The sequence below is a fragment of the Micromys minutus genome (assembly GCF_963924665.1).
Source record: "Micromys minutus genome assembly, chromosome: 13".
NCBI lineage: Eukaryota > Metazoa > Chordata > Mammalia > Rodentia > Muridae > Micromys > Micromys minutus.
This window is the reverse complement of record NC_137982.1, coordinates 36,503,949-36,522,076: the sequence shown is the minus strand read 5'-3', so window position 1 is coordinate 36,522,076 and position 18,128 is coordinate 36,503,949. Positions and strand designations below refer to the sequence as shown.

Below are 18,128 nucleotides of genomic sequence, written 5' to 3'. Positions count from 1 at the left end.
CATTCTAAAATAAATTCATCACTTGGTTATCCCAGGGTTAGTTCTAAGGCCTCCCAATGTTGCTTGAACCTGAGCACCATCCTTAAGTCCTTAATATAAAATAATATCACATTGAGAACTCTAGGTATGGCGAAGTAATTTAGAACACTTGCTACTCTGGCATAGGGACCATGCTCTGTCTAGCACCCACAACCTCCTGTAACACTGGATCCAATCAGATGCCTTATACTGACCTCTGAGAATACAAGACATAAACTCAGTGCAAACTGATACAGGTAGTCACTCACATGTAAATATAACAATAAATAAAATTTGAAAATTTATTTTTTAAAATAGTGTCACAAAAATGCTTTTAACACAAAAATATCTTCGTGTCTATATTAAATCATTTCTAGACTACATATATTTCCTAACATGACATAAATGCTGCATACATCGTGTGAGGAAGAATGAGAAAAATGTTTGGACATGTGTAGTACAGACATGACTTTTTGAAAGTAATTTTTGTTCATAATTGGTTGAATTCTCAAATGTAAATGCAGAAGTCACCATTCTCTATAGTCAATGGGATTTTTTCTTTTCTGTATCCCGGAATATCTTGGTCATAAAACTGGAATGATGTAGGTCTTTAGATTGAAGTTCTAAAAATTGCAGTTTACCCTTTATATAAAAATGATTGTAATTTATTACTAATAGCTATTTTCCATTCTAAGACCTGATTAAGTTAAGTCAGAGAATAGATATACTGCTACACATAAATCCCTCTTGTTCATGTACAAGCATTACAATTACACCTCCAATTTCCCCTCTCATTGATTTTAAATTGCTTTTCCTCTCACATCATCCTAAGTCATTACATTTTACCCTAAAGTAACTTTATGCAAGGAGCATAATTTATTATGTATATTACTTAGGATAAAATACTTTGCAGTAAGGTGAAGTTAACTTAAAAATACTTTTGAAATTACCGTGCAAAGCCCTGATGATACTCTGAAGGAGAGCAGAAAATAATAACTTCAAAAAATAGTGTTGCCTTGCAGGCTTATCTGTGTCCAGCACCCACAGAGAAGACATGTGAAGGACACGTGTGATCCCAGTACTGGGAAGGCAGAGACAGGAGGACCCTTATGAATTTCTGGCCAATCAGAGGGTGTGTTTTGCTCCAGATCCAGTGAAAAACATGAAAAATATGGTATAAGGGCAACTGAGAAGGATCAGCAGATGAAACTTGACAAACCTACATATATTTCCAGATCCACAGGATAGAAGGGGAAGACTGAAACCTAATCACCCCCTTGGCCTTCACATGCATACATACACATACATCCCATTACGATTATACCTTAAATTTCCCTCTTATTGATTTTAAATGGCTTTTCTTCTGACATCATTCGAAGCTCTAAGTAATTAAATTACAAACACACAAACATACACATGCACAGTTTCTCAGAATTAAGAGACATAAATGTATTAAGAAATATATATTATGGTGGAATAATATATTGGGACATAAATATTTAAGAATATATAATTTTATATGTGGAATATGTATATGGATGGTGGGAAGTGATTGAGGTAAGCATCAAATATCAACTTCTGGCCTCCACATGTTTATATACACATGTATACATATATAAACACATACATGTGTGAACACATGAACATACTAACTCAACAGAAACATCAAAAAATTTATCTAAATATAATTCATAGAGGTTAAAGATTTTAGTTCCATCATTATCAAACAAGACAATGAAATAATATCTGTTCTTGATGAAATGTACCTTTAAAATAAATATAAATATATATTATATTATATTATATATATATTTAAGAAAGAAGCACCAATATTTAGAAATAAGAATGCAAGTTGCTTACAAACTTATGACCATTTATCCTATTCGCTATGTAGAAATCCTCAGCACTGTGACGGTTAGGAGACTCATTTTATTAGAAACAAATGTCAGTTATTACTTAACCTACACGCATGTCTAATGTCAGAGAAGTGACAGTTTCTCTTGCTAACCCCCCACCTTTTTATTTTTCTTTGTCTCCTTTGCTTCTTCTTCAATTTCCCTCCTGTCATCTTTTGCTGTTTCCTTGTGTCCTTACTAGCTTTTCTTTTCTTTAATCAATAAAATATTGGGCTATCTTGACTGACCCTGTTAAAATAAATATGAGATTTCTACGAATAAATTTGATCTTTTAAAAGAAAGTTATATTCAAATAGAACAGAAAAATAGTCAACTCACATTCAATTTACAGCACTATTTTGAGTAGAAGACTCATTTTTAATAAGCCTTAATCAAAATGAGGTGGGTAAAGCTAGATATCACAAGAAAAAAGGCCTCTTGGTTTTGCTTGTGAGTTCTTGAGTTATTCATAATGTCATTAATTAGGGGAAAGGTAAAATTAAGACTTGAAGCAAAAAGATAACAATACTCATAAAATTTTCTTAGCCATCAGGCATAATGACATATGTTACTGATATGTAAAGATTGTTTATTTATAATTTACATTATTTATACACTAGGAAAGACGTATTATACCTAGATAGGGGTCCAGTTTCAATATAATATAAAAAATTAAAACCAAATGTTTATTGCAAAATATCTTGGGATAAGATCCTGTTAAAAATTGTCTGGATAAAGACAAATGACTGGAACATCTACAAACAGTTCCAAAACGGCTTTCCTCACTGAATTGCTGATTATGCCTGTAAAACAGAGATTGGAGAATTTATTTTAGTAACATGCATAATTTTAAAAAAAAATGAAAAAACGTTGAACAAATGTGAATATGGCTGTGTCCATGCATTTATATCAACATTTCTAAATTATAGATAACTTGTTAAATTCTAAGAAATAGCATTCATGCATTTGAGGTTTTAAACACACACAACCCGCTTGATAATGAACTTGAAAGAAACTCTTGGTTTTAGTATATCCGTCACCGAAGTTCTGTGCCTAGCCATGATGGAGTAATTGGAGCCTGAAATTTCTGTCAAACAAAAGGAAAACTAAGCAGCATGTATGAAGTTATTGTTTTCAGAAACTGAAAAGCCAGCATAGAATTATGATCTGTGAGAAAGAAACAAACAAAACCAGGATGTCCCTGTGCTTCATGTCTGGAGACCCCGTACAGGATGAGCATAGACAGGAGAAACCCCTAAGGAAGTACAACAGTTACACCCAGACAAGAAAGGTAGACCAGAAGTCACAGAGGCTAAAATGATGGAATCTACAATACAGAACGTGAAAAGGAAAAAAAAACAGGGGCAGCTCTTGAACCTACTTATTTCTTCTAAGACACAAACACATGGAACAACAACTCTTTAACTCAGTAAAGAGACACGGAGGTACAAGCCGAGCTATATTCAGACCTCACACAGGTAAAAGAGACATTAAAATTCAACCAAAGGGAGTAGGTTGCCTCACCAAAGATCCAGATGCGTAGTAGTAATATTAGTAAATTAGAGCCTTAGAACCGAAATTAACATAGTCCTAACAAAGCTTTAAAAGCAAGCCTCAAACACGGTCTTTAGGCTGGAGACATAGCTCACAGTAGAGTGCTCACCTAGCACAAAATCAGCCTCCTCTTCAAATGATCTATCTGTAAGAATAAATTAGACAATAGATGAAGTTAGGAAACAAACACAAATTAAACAACCAGGATTACGTCAAATTAAAAAGCTTCTGAGCAGCAAAGAAAACAACCTAGTAAAGAGATGGTCTAAAAGAGGGAGAAAAGATGTACAAACTATATAGCTGAAAAGAGTTTACTATTCAGAATACAGAAGGAACACTAAGTTCTCCTAAACAGAAGTCAATACAATTTAAAAAGAAACAATAGGCTCGAATAAACATTTATCAAAAGCTGACATACAAATAACCATATACAGGAAAGTGTTCAGCATCTCTAACCCCTACAGAACCACTGAATGAGAACTGTACTTTCTTGTCTGATGCCACACTCCAGACTACACACATCCCAGTATGGCAAGTGTCTGTGTACATACATATGCACCACGTTAATATAATAATAAAACACATGAGAGGGAGATAGATAGATAGATAGATAGATAGATAGATAGATAGATAGATAGATAGATAGATAGACTCACACACCAAAATGAGTAAAAATAAAAAAGTCCAATATTTTTAAAAGAAAAAATCCAGCACTGTAAAATATTAATTTTAAAAAATTATAGTAATGATAATTATTTAGAGAGGGAACAGATAAAGGCATGTGGGCCTCAAAAAAATAACTTGGCTAGCAGGTGAGGTCCAGCCCTTATCAAAAGCAAGGTTGGAATCTTCAAGAAGAAGAGAAGAAACAGCAAGGTAGAGACCCCCACCACCCAAAGTGAAGGAGGTGGGTAGACAAGTGTTTGGAAATTCTATGGTTGATTTTTTTCCTTCACAATTGACAAAAACTATAAAAAACCAGTTAGAAAAATTTAATGATTATCAGACAAACTGAGAACAAGACATATCAAGACACATTATTAAACTGCCAAAAACTAGCCATAAAAAGAAAATTTCAAAGGCGTTAAAAGGAAACAAAGACATTGTAAACAACATAAAAAAGAATAAAAATTAGCAGATATCTTGTATACAATGAGATCAACAAGACAATAGGAAAAAATCTCTAAATTTCTGTTAAAAAAAATGAGTATCTGTCACCATGGGAACATATTATTAAACAGCATTTCAAGTAAGGACAGGGAAGGAAATGACATGATTTTTTCATGAGGAGACTATAAAAAATTATAAACTTTTTCAATGAAAGAAGAACAGCACCCTGTGAACGTATAGAGCACCTAGGAATAAAAAAGACCAAAACTAGTATTCATAGAAATGAATTGAAAGCATTCACCCTGTCTTTATACATCTTTAACATAATTGACCATAGTGCAAACAATGTCTGTGGTTAACAGGTTTGGTAAAATATGTAAAAAGAAGTGTGGCAGCGATGGTCCAAAGGATCGAAGGTGACAGACGTTCACTGATGTGAAACCCCTGAATCATTTGAGACAGTATTCACTATGTGAGAAGAAAATAATTACATGGTAAACTAGAAACTACATTAATAAAAAGTCAATAAATTTAATAAAAGGTGCCCAAACCTATAGGAATCAGCTAAAGCTGTTATTATTACAAAAAATAAAAATAAAAACCATAACCCAAAAGGTTCAAAATATCCATCTTAAAAAGTTAGCAAAAGACAAATAACTTAAAGATATACAAATGGAAAAAAATAATAGAAATAAGAGGAAATTATACTATTGGACACTTAGTGGAGATAAATTCCAGCTCTTTTTAAAGAGTTACTACAATTAATATTCCTACTAGGTTAGATCAAGTTATAAATATTCAGCATTACAAAGGGGATCTTTCAATTCCAAGATATTGAAAAGCCAAACAATGAATACTATTGCCAGTTTAAGTTAGCCCTCTTGCTACTCCTGGTTTGGCTACACAACTTGACCACACATGGCCTGGAGATTTGTCGACACTACGTGCCCTCATCAGAGCTTCAGGCTAACCATTGTCCACACTATGTGCCTCATCCTGTATTTATCCTCAAAGAGGATAAATCAGTGCTGTAGTAATGCAGTTGGTGTAAATGTTGGTCTTGTTTGCTTGTTTGCAAAGTCCCAGACCAGTGCCAACATTGTCTCAACATCCTGCCACAGCGGAGGACATGATGAACAGAAACAAAGTAGATTAAGGAGTTATATGGCACGTGGACTACATTTCTTTCTGCACACTGGACTCCGGGCTTGAGCTGCAGGTCAATGGTAGAGTGACTTACTAGTGGAAAAGACCCTGGATTTAATCCCCCAGTACCACCATCAACACTGACACCACCATCATCATTACCACAACAGCAAATATTCAGAACTGATTTATGATTGACAACGAAGAGCAAATTACACTATTGGTACCATGAAAGCCTAAACAGGCAAAAAAAAATCTTTAAAATAAAAAGATTAATTATATTTTGTCAATGCTACTTTGTTTTTAAATGACATTGTTGAGCTGGTTTTGTTGGCAACATGCCTTTAATCTGAGCACTTAGAAGGCAGAGGCATGTGTGAGTTGGAGGCCAGCCTGTTCTACATACTGAATTTTAGGTCAACCAGGGCAATATTGTAAGATGCTTTCTCAAAAACTTAAATGACATTGTTTAAAACAAAACAAAGCAGCAAAAGTAAAAAACTGGAAAAATATTTAGAAGATATAAATATGAAAAAGGCTAGCATCCAGAATATATTAACAATTCTTACAACTTTACCAAAAACGATAATTTTTTAATGAGAAAATTATTTTAAAAGACACTGTGCAAAAAAAAAAAAAAAAAAAAAGACACATGAACGTTGAAAAATTCCATTTAAAAGTAGTATTAGTAATTGGCAAAATGCAAATTAAACACGAATGAGGCACACTACACATGCTACCCTGGTTAACTTAAAATGCCAATTCCAAATGTCATCAGGGTATGGAACCAATGGTATTACCATCGTATGCTGGGAAAACATAAAATAAGACAGCTTTGGAAAACAACTTGTTTCTTGCCAAGTTAAATAAGCTACGTCCCAAAGCAGCTCCACATCTAGGTGTTGAAAACACAAAAGAAAACGCATGCCCACACAAGTATTTGTACACAAATATTCACAACAGTTTGTCGTATGGCAGCCAATGTGTGGGAAAATAGCGGGGTTTTCCCCATTGGCAGATGATGTAAACAAACTCTGGTACATGCTTATGATTTAATTTTTTAAATAAAATTCTGATAGACAGAGTGGTTCTCAGCCTTATGCTGAACTAAGGCATACTCACACGCAATGTATGAGGTGGTCCCTGGCAGGTGAAACTCACTGCTTCAGTTTCATATGTGAATGAACATAGGTAACAGATTAATGCAATCCTGTGTTCTGGGATGCTCAACTGGTTGCAGAATGTCCATATTTGTCACAACTAAAACTATACTCTTAAAAGTAAAACATCTAGTTATGTGATAGTTATATACCAATCGATTTTCATGCTCAAGTTGTATGTTTTTAAAAATGTAAAGGCTATAATAGAATACTTAAGCTAATACTTTATTAACAATTAATATGTGTGCATATGTGCAGAATGAGAACATGTTTATTTTGTTTCTATAATAATTCACCTGACTCAAAGAATTTTGATGAAGTCAAACTTTCCGCTATAGTATGTTTAGATTAAATAAGATGCTGGGTTGGAGAAAGTCCAATATATAAATAAGCTTATTTATTTATTTCTTTGCTTTGTTTAATTTGGCAATATACATTTGAATACAGAATTGTATGTAGAATAGACAATATTCTATGTCAATCAATGGGCAAAAACTAAATGAGTTTGTGAAATATAACTCTTTCTCTTTAGCTAGCAATATTATAATTTAAAAGAAACAATATTTTGTAGAAGAAACAAAATCTCAAATCTTTAGGATTTTAAAGTTCAACAGTTTAGAATTTACCAAAGATGAATTTCAAGTTTTGATTCAGGCTTTTGATTACATACTTGAATATATGATTTTCCATCTTGACAGTTTACACTTCCTAGTTCTACGGTAACATTTCTATATATTTCATGGAGAAATTGCGATAAAACTATTTCTTTTAAGACCTCAATAAGAACTAATTCCTAACTTCTTTATATTATGAGATTCAGAGAAAATATGTGGCACAGACTTGTGTCTAGGATAAGGAAGTTATCTACAGAGTTTTTCAGGAGAACTAAGACATAATTTCATCCATGGTTACTACAGTCCAAACTCAAGAGAACATTAATCTTCTACCATAGACTGTAAGAAAGAGAGTGAACTCTCCTTGGCTCCAATTTCTATTATACTAAAACCGTGGGTCAACTGGATGGATTACAACTACCAACAGAGGAGAATTCAAATTGCATTACTTAGCTCAAGTATTAACTTCAATCAGACACACCCTTACAGACTCAGATAGAGTGGCATATAATCAACTTATCTGAATACTCTACCCCAGCCATGTTGTCATGAATTTAATCCTCGCCTTTTCACATTTTTGTGTATTTTAATAAATGTTCACATCTTTGGCAGAAACATTTCCTTTGGATATCTCTGGCAACACAAAGACCATTAAGATTAAGCAGATAAGATATGCACAGGAAATCAGCTGGGAAGGAAAACAAATGGTCAAAATAACGTATTAGTGTGACAGTGCCTAAATCAGGTAGCATCTGCTTTTTTAATGAACAAGTTATTTTTAAAAGATTGTCCTGAATATGCCTTTCAAGGAAAAGAAGACTGTGTTGGATGAATATAGTTGAATCACATACTTTACAGTGTGTTACTGTTTTTAATATTTCATTATTGCTTAGTGCACTGTGGCCCCAGAGCCTGAAATTGGCATTGTCACAGCAAAGGTCTTGATGGGATTCACAAAGATCCATAAGCAATTTGTCTATCACGTATGTTTTTCTACATGAAACATATTCCATGTTAGAGTTATTAGAAATGTGTATTACCGCATACACAAAAGGAAAGCAGTAAGACTATGAAAGTTTTATTTTGAAATAAAAATGTTGCTCGGGGGCTGGAGAAGTGGCTAAGTTAAGAGCACTTGCTACTCTCACAGACAATCTAGGTTCAGTTCCGTTCTCACAGAATGTCCAAGCAGTGGCTTACAACCATCTATAACTCCAGTTCCAGGGGATTGAATCCCGATGCTGGACTCTGTGGATACCAGGCAAACATGTGTTGCCCATATATGCAAGCAGGCATAAACCTCACAAGCATTTTTAAATATTATCCCAAGACATAGTAATAAAGATATTCCAAATGCTAAATGTATATTGATGTCATAGCACTTTGTCCCCATAGATAAGCAAAAATATGTTATAGCTTTCTTGGCAAACGTTAAGCAATATACATTTTTAGGTCAGATATTTTATATGAATATGTATTAAGTAGAAGATCTAAGTAATTAAAATCAATTAAGAATTAAATGTCAATTAACACGCTAAGAAAACTCTATGTTCCAAAAGAAAATTAGTCAATTATTTGAGACCTCCAAAGTATTGAAAATTTGCAATACAGTTTTACTCTGACAATATTAGATTCCAGACTGTGGTAGAAATAAGTCCTCATTTTAAAAAATAGTATTTCAAGTCTAATTAAAATTTTAATTTTTAAATTTTTATTATAGTAACTTATCAATTCTTGATAATTTCATATATGCATAAAGTGTAGTTTAATCATGCCCCCTCTCACCCCAACCGTCCCACCCCAACCCTCCTTTCACCTCTTCTTCCAATTTCGTGCTATTACTCACTTTTTAATATAACCCACCATGTCCAGTTTGTGCTACCAGTAGATACAGAGTTATTCTCCAAAGCATGGTTTCTCTACAAGAACCCATGACCTTAATGAAAACTGACTTTCCCTCCCTGCAAAACTACCCACTGCTAGGGGCCCTTTCCTCCTCCTTCATACTGGGATGTTGCCTGGTTTGTTCTTGTGAGGGCCACTGCAGCCTCTGTGAGAATATGGGTGCAGTGACCTTGTTACATCTAGAAGACACTGTTTGCTCTGGTCCTCCCTGACTCTGACTCATAAAATCTTTCGACTTCCTCTTCCATGATGTTCCCTGAGCCTTGGAGGAGGAGGATTGTATACTGTAGATGTCTCAGGTGTGTCTAAGTACACCTAATATACTGACTCTCTGACTCTATGGACTTTGACCCAGTGTGATTAGCTGTGTTATCTGTCTGCTGCACTAAAAACCACCTATGATGAGGTCTAAGGGTTTCATTAATATATGGGTAAGAGATACAAATATAAAGAGCAAATTGATAGTAAGCTCATCTTGTAAGGTAATGGTGATAGGTTTACCTTGGAGCATAAGACCTTCCCAATAATGTGTTCTTGGCCGTATTTATGGTATTAAGCTTGAGCTTCCTCCTGTGGAGCTGACCATTAATTAGTTAACATTCGGTTACTATTGCACCCATGGACATATTATTCCATGCTGATCATTATTTTAGCTCTACAAATTCACAGCTGTGTAAGATTGTTGATAACTTTTCTTACTCTGTATATCATTTTAAATATTATGAAAGCCAGCCAAGAGGGGAAAGCTTCCTAGTCTGTTTAAATTTAATTTATTCATGTCTTAAAACAATACCATGTGAGAAGAGAGACAACCATATGGAAACCTTCTTAATATATATATATATATATATATATATATATATATATATATAATATTAATATATATATACACACATATATATACACATACATACATACATACGTGTGTTTTATATATGTGTGTTTTAAAAATATTTTCATACACATATATATGTTTAATATATATTTGCTTATACACATGCACACATTTATATACTTTTTTAAAATTAGAGTTGCCCTACATATGGAATAATGTCCATCTCAGAATAATGCTCATAGGTCACCAAACAAAAGTCCAAGGTCATGTATGTGATTTTTGCACTAAAGTTGTTGGTCAAGGGTGCCATTGCTGTTAGTTGCCCACCAAAACTTGATAAGTCTACATTACTTTAAAAGTGGTTTTAAAACCCCTAAAATATATACTTGCCTTATAAAAAGTTTTTTTCAGAAAGAATTATGGTAATGTTGACTATGATTCAGCTCATCACAAAAAAGATGGGTTTTCACAAATGTATTGATCATCTGGTTAATATTCCCGGTTGCATGTGTATCTCACAAAGAAATATTAGTTTTACTTTAAATCATGATGATTTTGGGATATTTTACATCTCTTTACTATTAAAAATGTGAAGAAGGATTATTGTAAATCGAGGTCCAGGGGTAAACTGACATAGGTGGGTTAAATAATTAAACTCAGCACATTTGAGATTCTGAGAAAATATACGATGCCTAAGCGCAATGTTTTCCCATAACTTTGCTTTTTACCCAATGCAGCTCTGATGTATGCAAGCATTTTTGGGAATGTCTCTGCAATTATTCAAAGGCTGTACTCGGGAACTGCCAGGTACCACATGCAGATGCTGAGAGTAAAAGAGTTCATTCGTTTCCACCAAATCCCCAACCCTCTGAGGCAACGACTAGAGGAGTATTTCCAGCATGCGTGGACTTACACCAACGGCATTGACATGAACATGGTATGTATCTCTGTTTCCCAAAACAGAGTCTCTGCAGGCATTACAGCTATAGCAAAAGGAAAGGCCAGCCTCACCAGCTTCGAGCCCTGTGCTTTTGTTTCCTTCTCTTGGATGTTTATTTTCTCCCCTGGAAATAGTGTCTCATTCTCAATTCATGGCATTGCATGGTGCTATATCTAGTTATACTATGTGGCAAAGGCATTATAACGTGATGCAAACTGATATAACTATGTGTCATAGAGTTCCCCACCTCCAATTAAAGGACACATTGTCGTAGCTAAAACTCAGGCCTTCGTGCTAGGGCCTGGTTATAAACAAACAAAAACAAAGGACAACAACGTAGCTGAATCCATGTGAAATTTGATTTGTAAAATAAGCAGTGATAGTTCTGATGACCCTAAGCAGAGATTCAAAATTAATACACATTTTAAAGCAGGGCATCTTGAATACTTGTAGGAAAGATTAGAGACTTTCATTATGTCAGAAAGCATTTTCTGATAGGAAGTTTTATGCTTCTCCTTCCAATTAATTCTATTCCATTTCAGTATCCTTGGTTTAATGACTCTTTGTGCTCAAGAGGGAGAACAAACAAGTTGATGTTTTCAAAAGAAGAACACGTTTTACAAATACCTCCTGAAACACTGCACAAAAGTCAGCCTAGTTAAGATGAATGATTCTGAAGAGCTCGTTTTAGGATTAAGAAGGTGGTTCCCATGATTTTCCTTGCTATTTGCCTTTGGAGAGCCACTGAGACAGATAAATTATACTGCAAAGCCAAACCCCATTACATACCACAGGGCTACAGGAAAAGACAGAACTGTGGTGCATCCTCATAGTACTCCTCTGCTCTGAAAATTCTTCTGAAAGCACATCATTCGTATTTAATAATTCTATCCATTACATAATGTCATTTTTGGGGGAGTGTATGTACAGTTTAGATTGCTGTTTTCCATTTGACCAGAGTGGTTCTAAACAAAAAGACAATGGATCAAAGTTAGAAACAATGGTGAAGGTCATAGAGCAATGACTGCCAACTCAAAGACATGTTTATATAGAGATAATTTTACCATAGCTGCATGTGATTTACTTGACTGACAAATAAACTCATATTACCATGGAATTTTTAATTTGAAGAAATAAATGAGCAAGCACATTTTAGCCAAAAAATGTAGCTCAAGTCCATGAGCTGTTATTTCCAATTGTCAAGATTAATGGTGAAAAATCCACTTAATAAATCAACCTCCTATGAGATCATTTTAATCTTGCAAGAAAGAACACCTACATATTGGCTGCTTTTATAAACTGTTGTTGTGGTTGTTAAATGAAGATACCAGCATTCAAAACCACTGGGGAATCTCTAGTGCTGGGCAGGCTTAAGCAGTGTCAAGAACTTGTAATTAAAATATGTGTCACTCAGTTTTATTGTTTCATACTGCCAGAGTATTTCAATAACAGGAGTAAAGCAGTCATCTATTTTAACTCCCTTCTCCATAAAATATAGATCTATGGCCATTTTTTGTGATAAAATATTTTGTGACAACTATTTACCTATCATTGTTTGACTCTATTACCTATAAATATGGTTTATATGCCCCTTGCCTATTTACAATGTACTTATGAAAGATTTATCTCTTTCCTGTCTGCTTCACACCTTAACACACGGAATCACAACACCCACCGGTAAGAACAGGAGGTATTTATATCCAATTTAATTCTCGTGTAAAACTGTGGAGAATACCCTTGTTATCTGTCAGGGTTAGAGCTTGTTAAGTGATTTCCAGTGTTAGATCTGATCCTTTTTGCATGATAAAGCAGAGGAGATACAAAGCAAGGAGCTGGGGAAGATAACATGGAAGAGGCCAAGTACAGAACAGAAAAAAAAAAAAAAATCTCCATTTCAGTAACAACTTGACCTCCAATAATGTTGATGTACAGTTTTTCTACTCCCCACAAAAATTTGCCTCTCTGCCCCCATCCCCAGAGGTTACGGGTATACGGTTTGCATTAGATAACTGTCATAAAGAAAATTCATTCTCTCTCATCATCCTCTTCCCATGACGTAGGTGCTTTCTCTTCTCTCATCTGCATGCCAGTATTACATGATCCTGGAGCGTGTAAGCTCTAAGCCATGTGCCGCTGAGATTTGCATGTGGTTTTGAGAACTTGACTTTGCACGAACTTCTTGTTTGCACATGGTGTCTACATGTTCATTTTGTGACTGCAAAGTGAGTAAAAAAAAAAAAAATGAAAAGAAAAGAAACTCAGTGCAAGATAACTCGGAACAGCACGTAGAAGATGTTTGCTTGTTAAGCATGGTGTGTAAAACCAAGTTGATTAGTGGAAAGCAAATGTATATTAGACTGTTGAGAGGTTAAAAAAATTTTTTTCTTTTAACCTCCAAAACCACACTGTTAAAGACTCTTGTGTCTTGTCAAATTATTGTTGGTAAAATTATAATTTACTAACAGTTGAAAGTTACCTAGTTTGTGTACTGTGATACATAAAACTACATCAAACTGTTGTATTTTACATCAACATTCCATATTATCCCATTTAAGTATAAAGTTAAACATAACTTCTCATTAGACATTTCAGGTCATTTTTAATGTTCAGTCATTTTCAAATGGAGTAAAGTTTCCAAACACACAATTAATTCGTCCAAATTATTTCATTATCCAACTATTTGATTGCTTGAGCACCCAAACAGGAAATAATTAAGCTAAAACATGGGGTCATATTTCTTAGTCCTTCTTTCTTTTACTTTTCATATATATCATCGCCAGAATGTTCCAGAACAGAAAATAATTATGGATTCCCTTTCATTTGATCAAAATAGCCCAGAGTACAGAAGGAAAGGGTCAATCAAAGGAAGGTAGTGAAAGGGATGTTTTCCTCAGAGTCTGGCTTCAGCTTGGGGACTGTACAATTGTCTCAAGCATGTGCACAAATTAATTTCCAAAAATATTTTTTCTGCATACAGAAACAGTACCAGTTAACAATGAGGAGATGTTTTCTCAAGTTAGAGCTGATAGTATTTCAAGAAAATGTCCCCAAGTCAAAGTCATCTCTCGATACAATCTAAACTTTCTGGTTAGCCTACATTATTGTAGTGTGGTTGCTAAAAAATGGAAAAAAAATAATGAAAATTGTATTCTGTGTAAGTGTAAAAACTCAGTAAAATAATATCACACTAGAGACCTAGGCTTGAATCATGAAGCACCCTGATGATCCAATTGTCCATTATCACAACAAGAAGTAAACTCTATAATTTTAACATTTGCATGGAAGATTATGTACATTTAGTGGAGGATTTTTGCTTTTCCTAAAATTTGTGCTACCACAACAACCAACTGATGACTGAAAAATGAGGAAAAAAAAAATCAGAGGACCTTGGCACAGACCTGCCACCCTTCTTGTGCAAGTCACTTAATCCTTCTGTAGTTATAAGGTCACCACTCATAAACATGGGAAAGGCACCTGTATGGAGCATAATGTATTCTTCATACTCTGTCTGCTGCCTAAGCCCTCCATTCCCTGTAGGGAGCATCTGAGCCTTCCTTGGGGAATGTCTCGCATCGAATGCTTTTCAGATGCCCATCAACCAAGTGGATATTAGAATTGTTCATTGCAGAGAAAACAATTCCAGGGAACACAGGCAGGAGATCAAGACCACACACACACACACACACACACACACACACACACACACACTGAATTATGCAATCCAGGCACAGCTTTATTTAGTTGGTTTAAGGATGGGTAAGATGGATAAAGATAAGTAGATCTTTGTTTAAATTGCTTACCAGAGAAAAATTTGAGAGATGAATATAGAAAGTATCTGGACAAATAACAAGGTAAGAAACTAATTCTCTAAAAAAGTGAACAAATATGAGTCACTTTGAACACAGGTAAGGAAAAAACTTGATGAGGGCATGAAGAGGTACCCAGGCAGGGAAGCAAACCCAGCAGAGATAAGAATGAAAACCAGGGGCAGATTGACTTCATCAACCTGTATCAGGCTTCAGGGAGTCTAATAACAGGTTTATTCCATTGTACTTAAGCCCAGTATGATTTGAAAAAAAATTCTGATGTAATAAAAATCCCTGGTGTATGAAGAAGCAGAGCAATTACATTGAAACTCAGTTCATGATACTTATCACTTCTTCCAGAGGGTAAGTTCTAGAGATATGCTACCTGCCCTAGCTTAAGAATCGCAGGGTCTGACCTGGTGTCAGTCATACAGATAGCATAGGCATCATTTGGGCTGAGTCACCCATGGTCCTGGTTGAGGGACCTTCTGGCTATTAGGGTCATTCAGATTATTTAGTCTATTAGCCACTTCTTTTTGTAGAAGTTTGATGTGGCCTGGCCTAACAGATAATACAGATCACAAACCTAATAAAAATTTCCAATTCTCAGCTTTCTCATGGGCAATCAGATTAGTCATCTTTCTCATTGGAAAGACAGTCCTATGTGCTTAATTTTCCTTGTTGCTCTGGAGATCTGTAGACACAAGTATCTTTGTGCTATGCTCCCAAAAAGGAGGCATGATGGCTTTCTGAAATAAGGGAGAAAGCTCGCCAGCCCTGCACTACATGGTTTAAGCTCCCACATTACCTTCACTGTAGATAAACGGTGAAGAAGGCAGGGATACAAGAACAGAGCTGCACAAGCAGAGGTTTTGAATAGTTCAGTGAAGAGTCAGCCTCAAAGGCTGAGCAGTTGTCCAAACACAATGATACTCTGTGGCATAGCTTCTTAAAAGATATAACATACACAGACAAAGTAGAACAAAGTCTGATAAACAATAGACTGCTTAAAAAGGAATTTAGGTCCTTTTTCTTGGAACTACTGGTGGTATTTTGTTTTGTTTTGTTTTTTTTAATTTTATTTTGTTTCTGGTTCTTCAAGACAGATTTTTCTCTCTGTAGCCTTGGCTGTGGACAAGGCTGATCTCAAACACAGACATCTGCTTGACTCTGCCTCTGGTGTGCTAGGATTAAAGGTGTGTGCCACCACCCAGCTGGAATTAGTGTTATTTCTAAGAGAAATTTTAATCAAACGTTTATTTCCATATCCCTTCTGGTTTTCCATTGACCTAGCAGAGTCATTGAAAACATATCCCCTAGTACTAGTAGTAAAATGATCTCTGTATTGATCACAAAATTGTGTTCAAGGCACATCTTATTTGGCGGATCAGGAAGATCAATCGGTCAGTCTCAAAAACAGGAAGACCTGAGTTCAATCCCCAGAACACATTCAAAAAAGAAAAAAAAAGTCAAAGGTAGTGAGTGGCTCCTACTTATGACTCCACCATAGGTTGAATTTCCCGCCAGCTCACTCAGCCTGCTGCAGGCCAGTAGAGAACCCTATCTCAATAAAACACGTGAACAATGGCTGCAGGCTGACCTCTAAATTTAATCTTCGGTTGCCAAAAGCAGTATCACCCATGTGCATTCATTCCTGCATGCATACGCACATACACACATACACACATACATACACACAAACAAACACACACACACACACACACACACACACACACACACACACACACACACTATATTCTGTAGATTTCCTAACTCTACAAAAAGGGTAGATTATAAACTTGCACTGAGAAGCTTATTAGTATACAAGCTTGTCCCTCTTCATCTCCTGGAACAGGCCCCTGGGCAACATATACTTTTAAAAGAGTTAAGTTCCCTGCCCATCCTATTCTACCTAACTCAAACTCTCCTTAAAATGCCACATAGGAAAAAAATAATAATAACAACAACAGAAACGTCTGAAGTCCCTGACATAACCAACAGAGAACAGAAAGTGGGCATCTGATGTCTTTGGGTGACAAGACACACAGTCTTTAAAAATGATGGCCATTACCTATCATGCAAGAATGATTTATCCGCAGCTTATCTACTTAAACACAGGCCTATCACAATGATGTGAGTCCTTCCCCACCTATTCCCACCCCATGTATCCCTAGCTGACCTGAAATTTTTTGTATAGACCAGACTGGCCTTAAATTCAATGATCTGTCTGTTTCTACTTCATGAGTGCTGGGATTAAATACCTGTGTGCCACCACACTCAGCTTATTGAGCAGGTTTTGACCCAAGGGAAGAGATGACAGCTTGCTTTGAATAGATCAGAGCTATGGCAGACACATCACTGAGGCAAGGAATGCATTCTGGGCTTCAGTTTCTCCGTGTCATACTAATGTTCCTCCGACAGCACTAGAGAGTAAAAATAATGTCTTCATTTCTTTTCCAACTCCTAAAAATAATGACCCTGTTTGAACAGGACCCTTGAGTGTAGCTTCTGATGCCTAAAAGGGTGACATGTTATAAAGGACTTTCTCCAGTAAGTTAGGGAGTGGCCGAGTCATCCAAACCCAATTCAGTTTCCTGTTCTTTTATCAACACAGGTTAAGCCAATAAAAAAGAAAGGGGAGAGAGAACTGCTCACAGTCTCCAGAGACTTTAACACATCTGGAGCGGCTAGAGAATACAGGAAAGACAAACACAGCACCTGAAAGCTGGGATCGGATGGCTCTCTGCTGGAGAAGCCGCAACACCCTGAAGCTCAGCGTGTTATGTACAGTTGAACAGAAAGGCAGGGTTATTGTTCATAGCTGAACAAGGAGACGGGGTTAGAAACAGATAAACAAAGAAGCAGGGTCTATTTATGGTAGATAGCTGATTTAAAAGGAGAGGCTCAGCTAATATCACTGGGAGCAGCCTCTCCAGATGGGCAATCTCCAGGCTGTAACATCAGCTGGTAGAGAGGATAATGGTGGACATTTTCTGCACACACTCTCAGCAGCCACACAGGGGCCAAGAGGGAAGCCTTCCATTTCTCTAAGCATCATTCTGGGGAAGGGCTAAGCTGTACCATTTCCTCTATTGGTCTGGTCCCATGTCAGCATCTCATAATCACTCAGTATACGGCTCACTGG

The 18,128-nt window shown here is 35.8% G+C and overlaps 1 protein-coding gene across 1 annotated transcript in view; it reads left to right on the top strand.

The window, feature by feature from the left end:
* Window positions 1-18,128, top strand: part of KCNH7 (potassium voltage-gated channel subfamily H member 7) — a gene marked incomplete at both ends in the record, with an annotated part of 460,182 nt that overhangs the window by 390,994 nt on the left and 51,060 nt on the right. Inside the window, one exon of the mRNA XM_080927932.1 lies at window positions 10,975-11,174. Coding sequence (XP_080784058.1) covers window positions 10,975-11,174 — 200 coding nt within the window. The remainder of the gene's footprint in view (window positions 1-10,974; window positions 11,175-18,128) is intronic.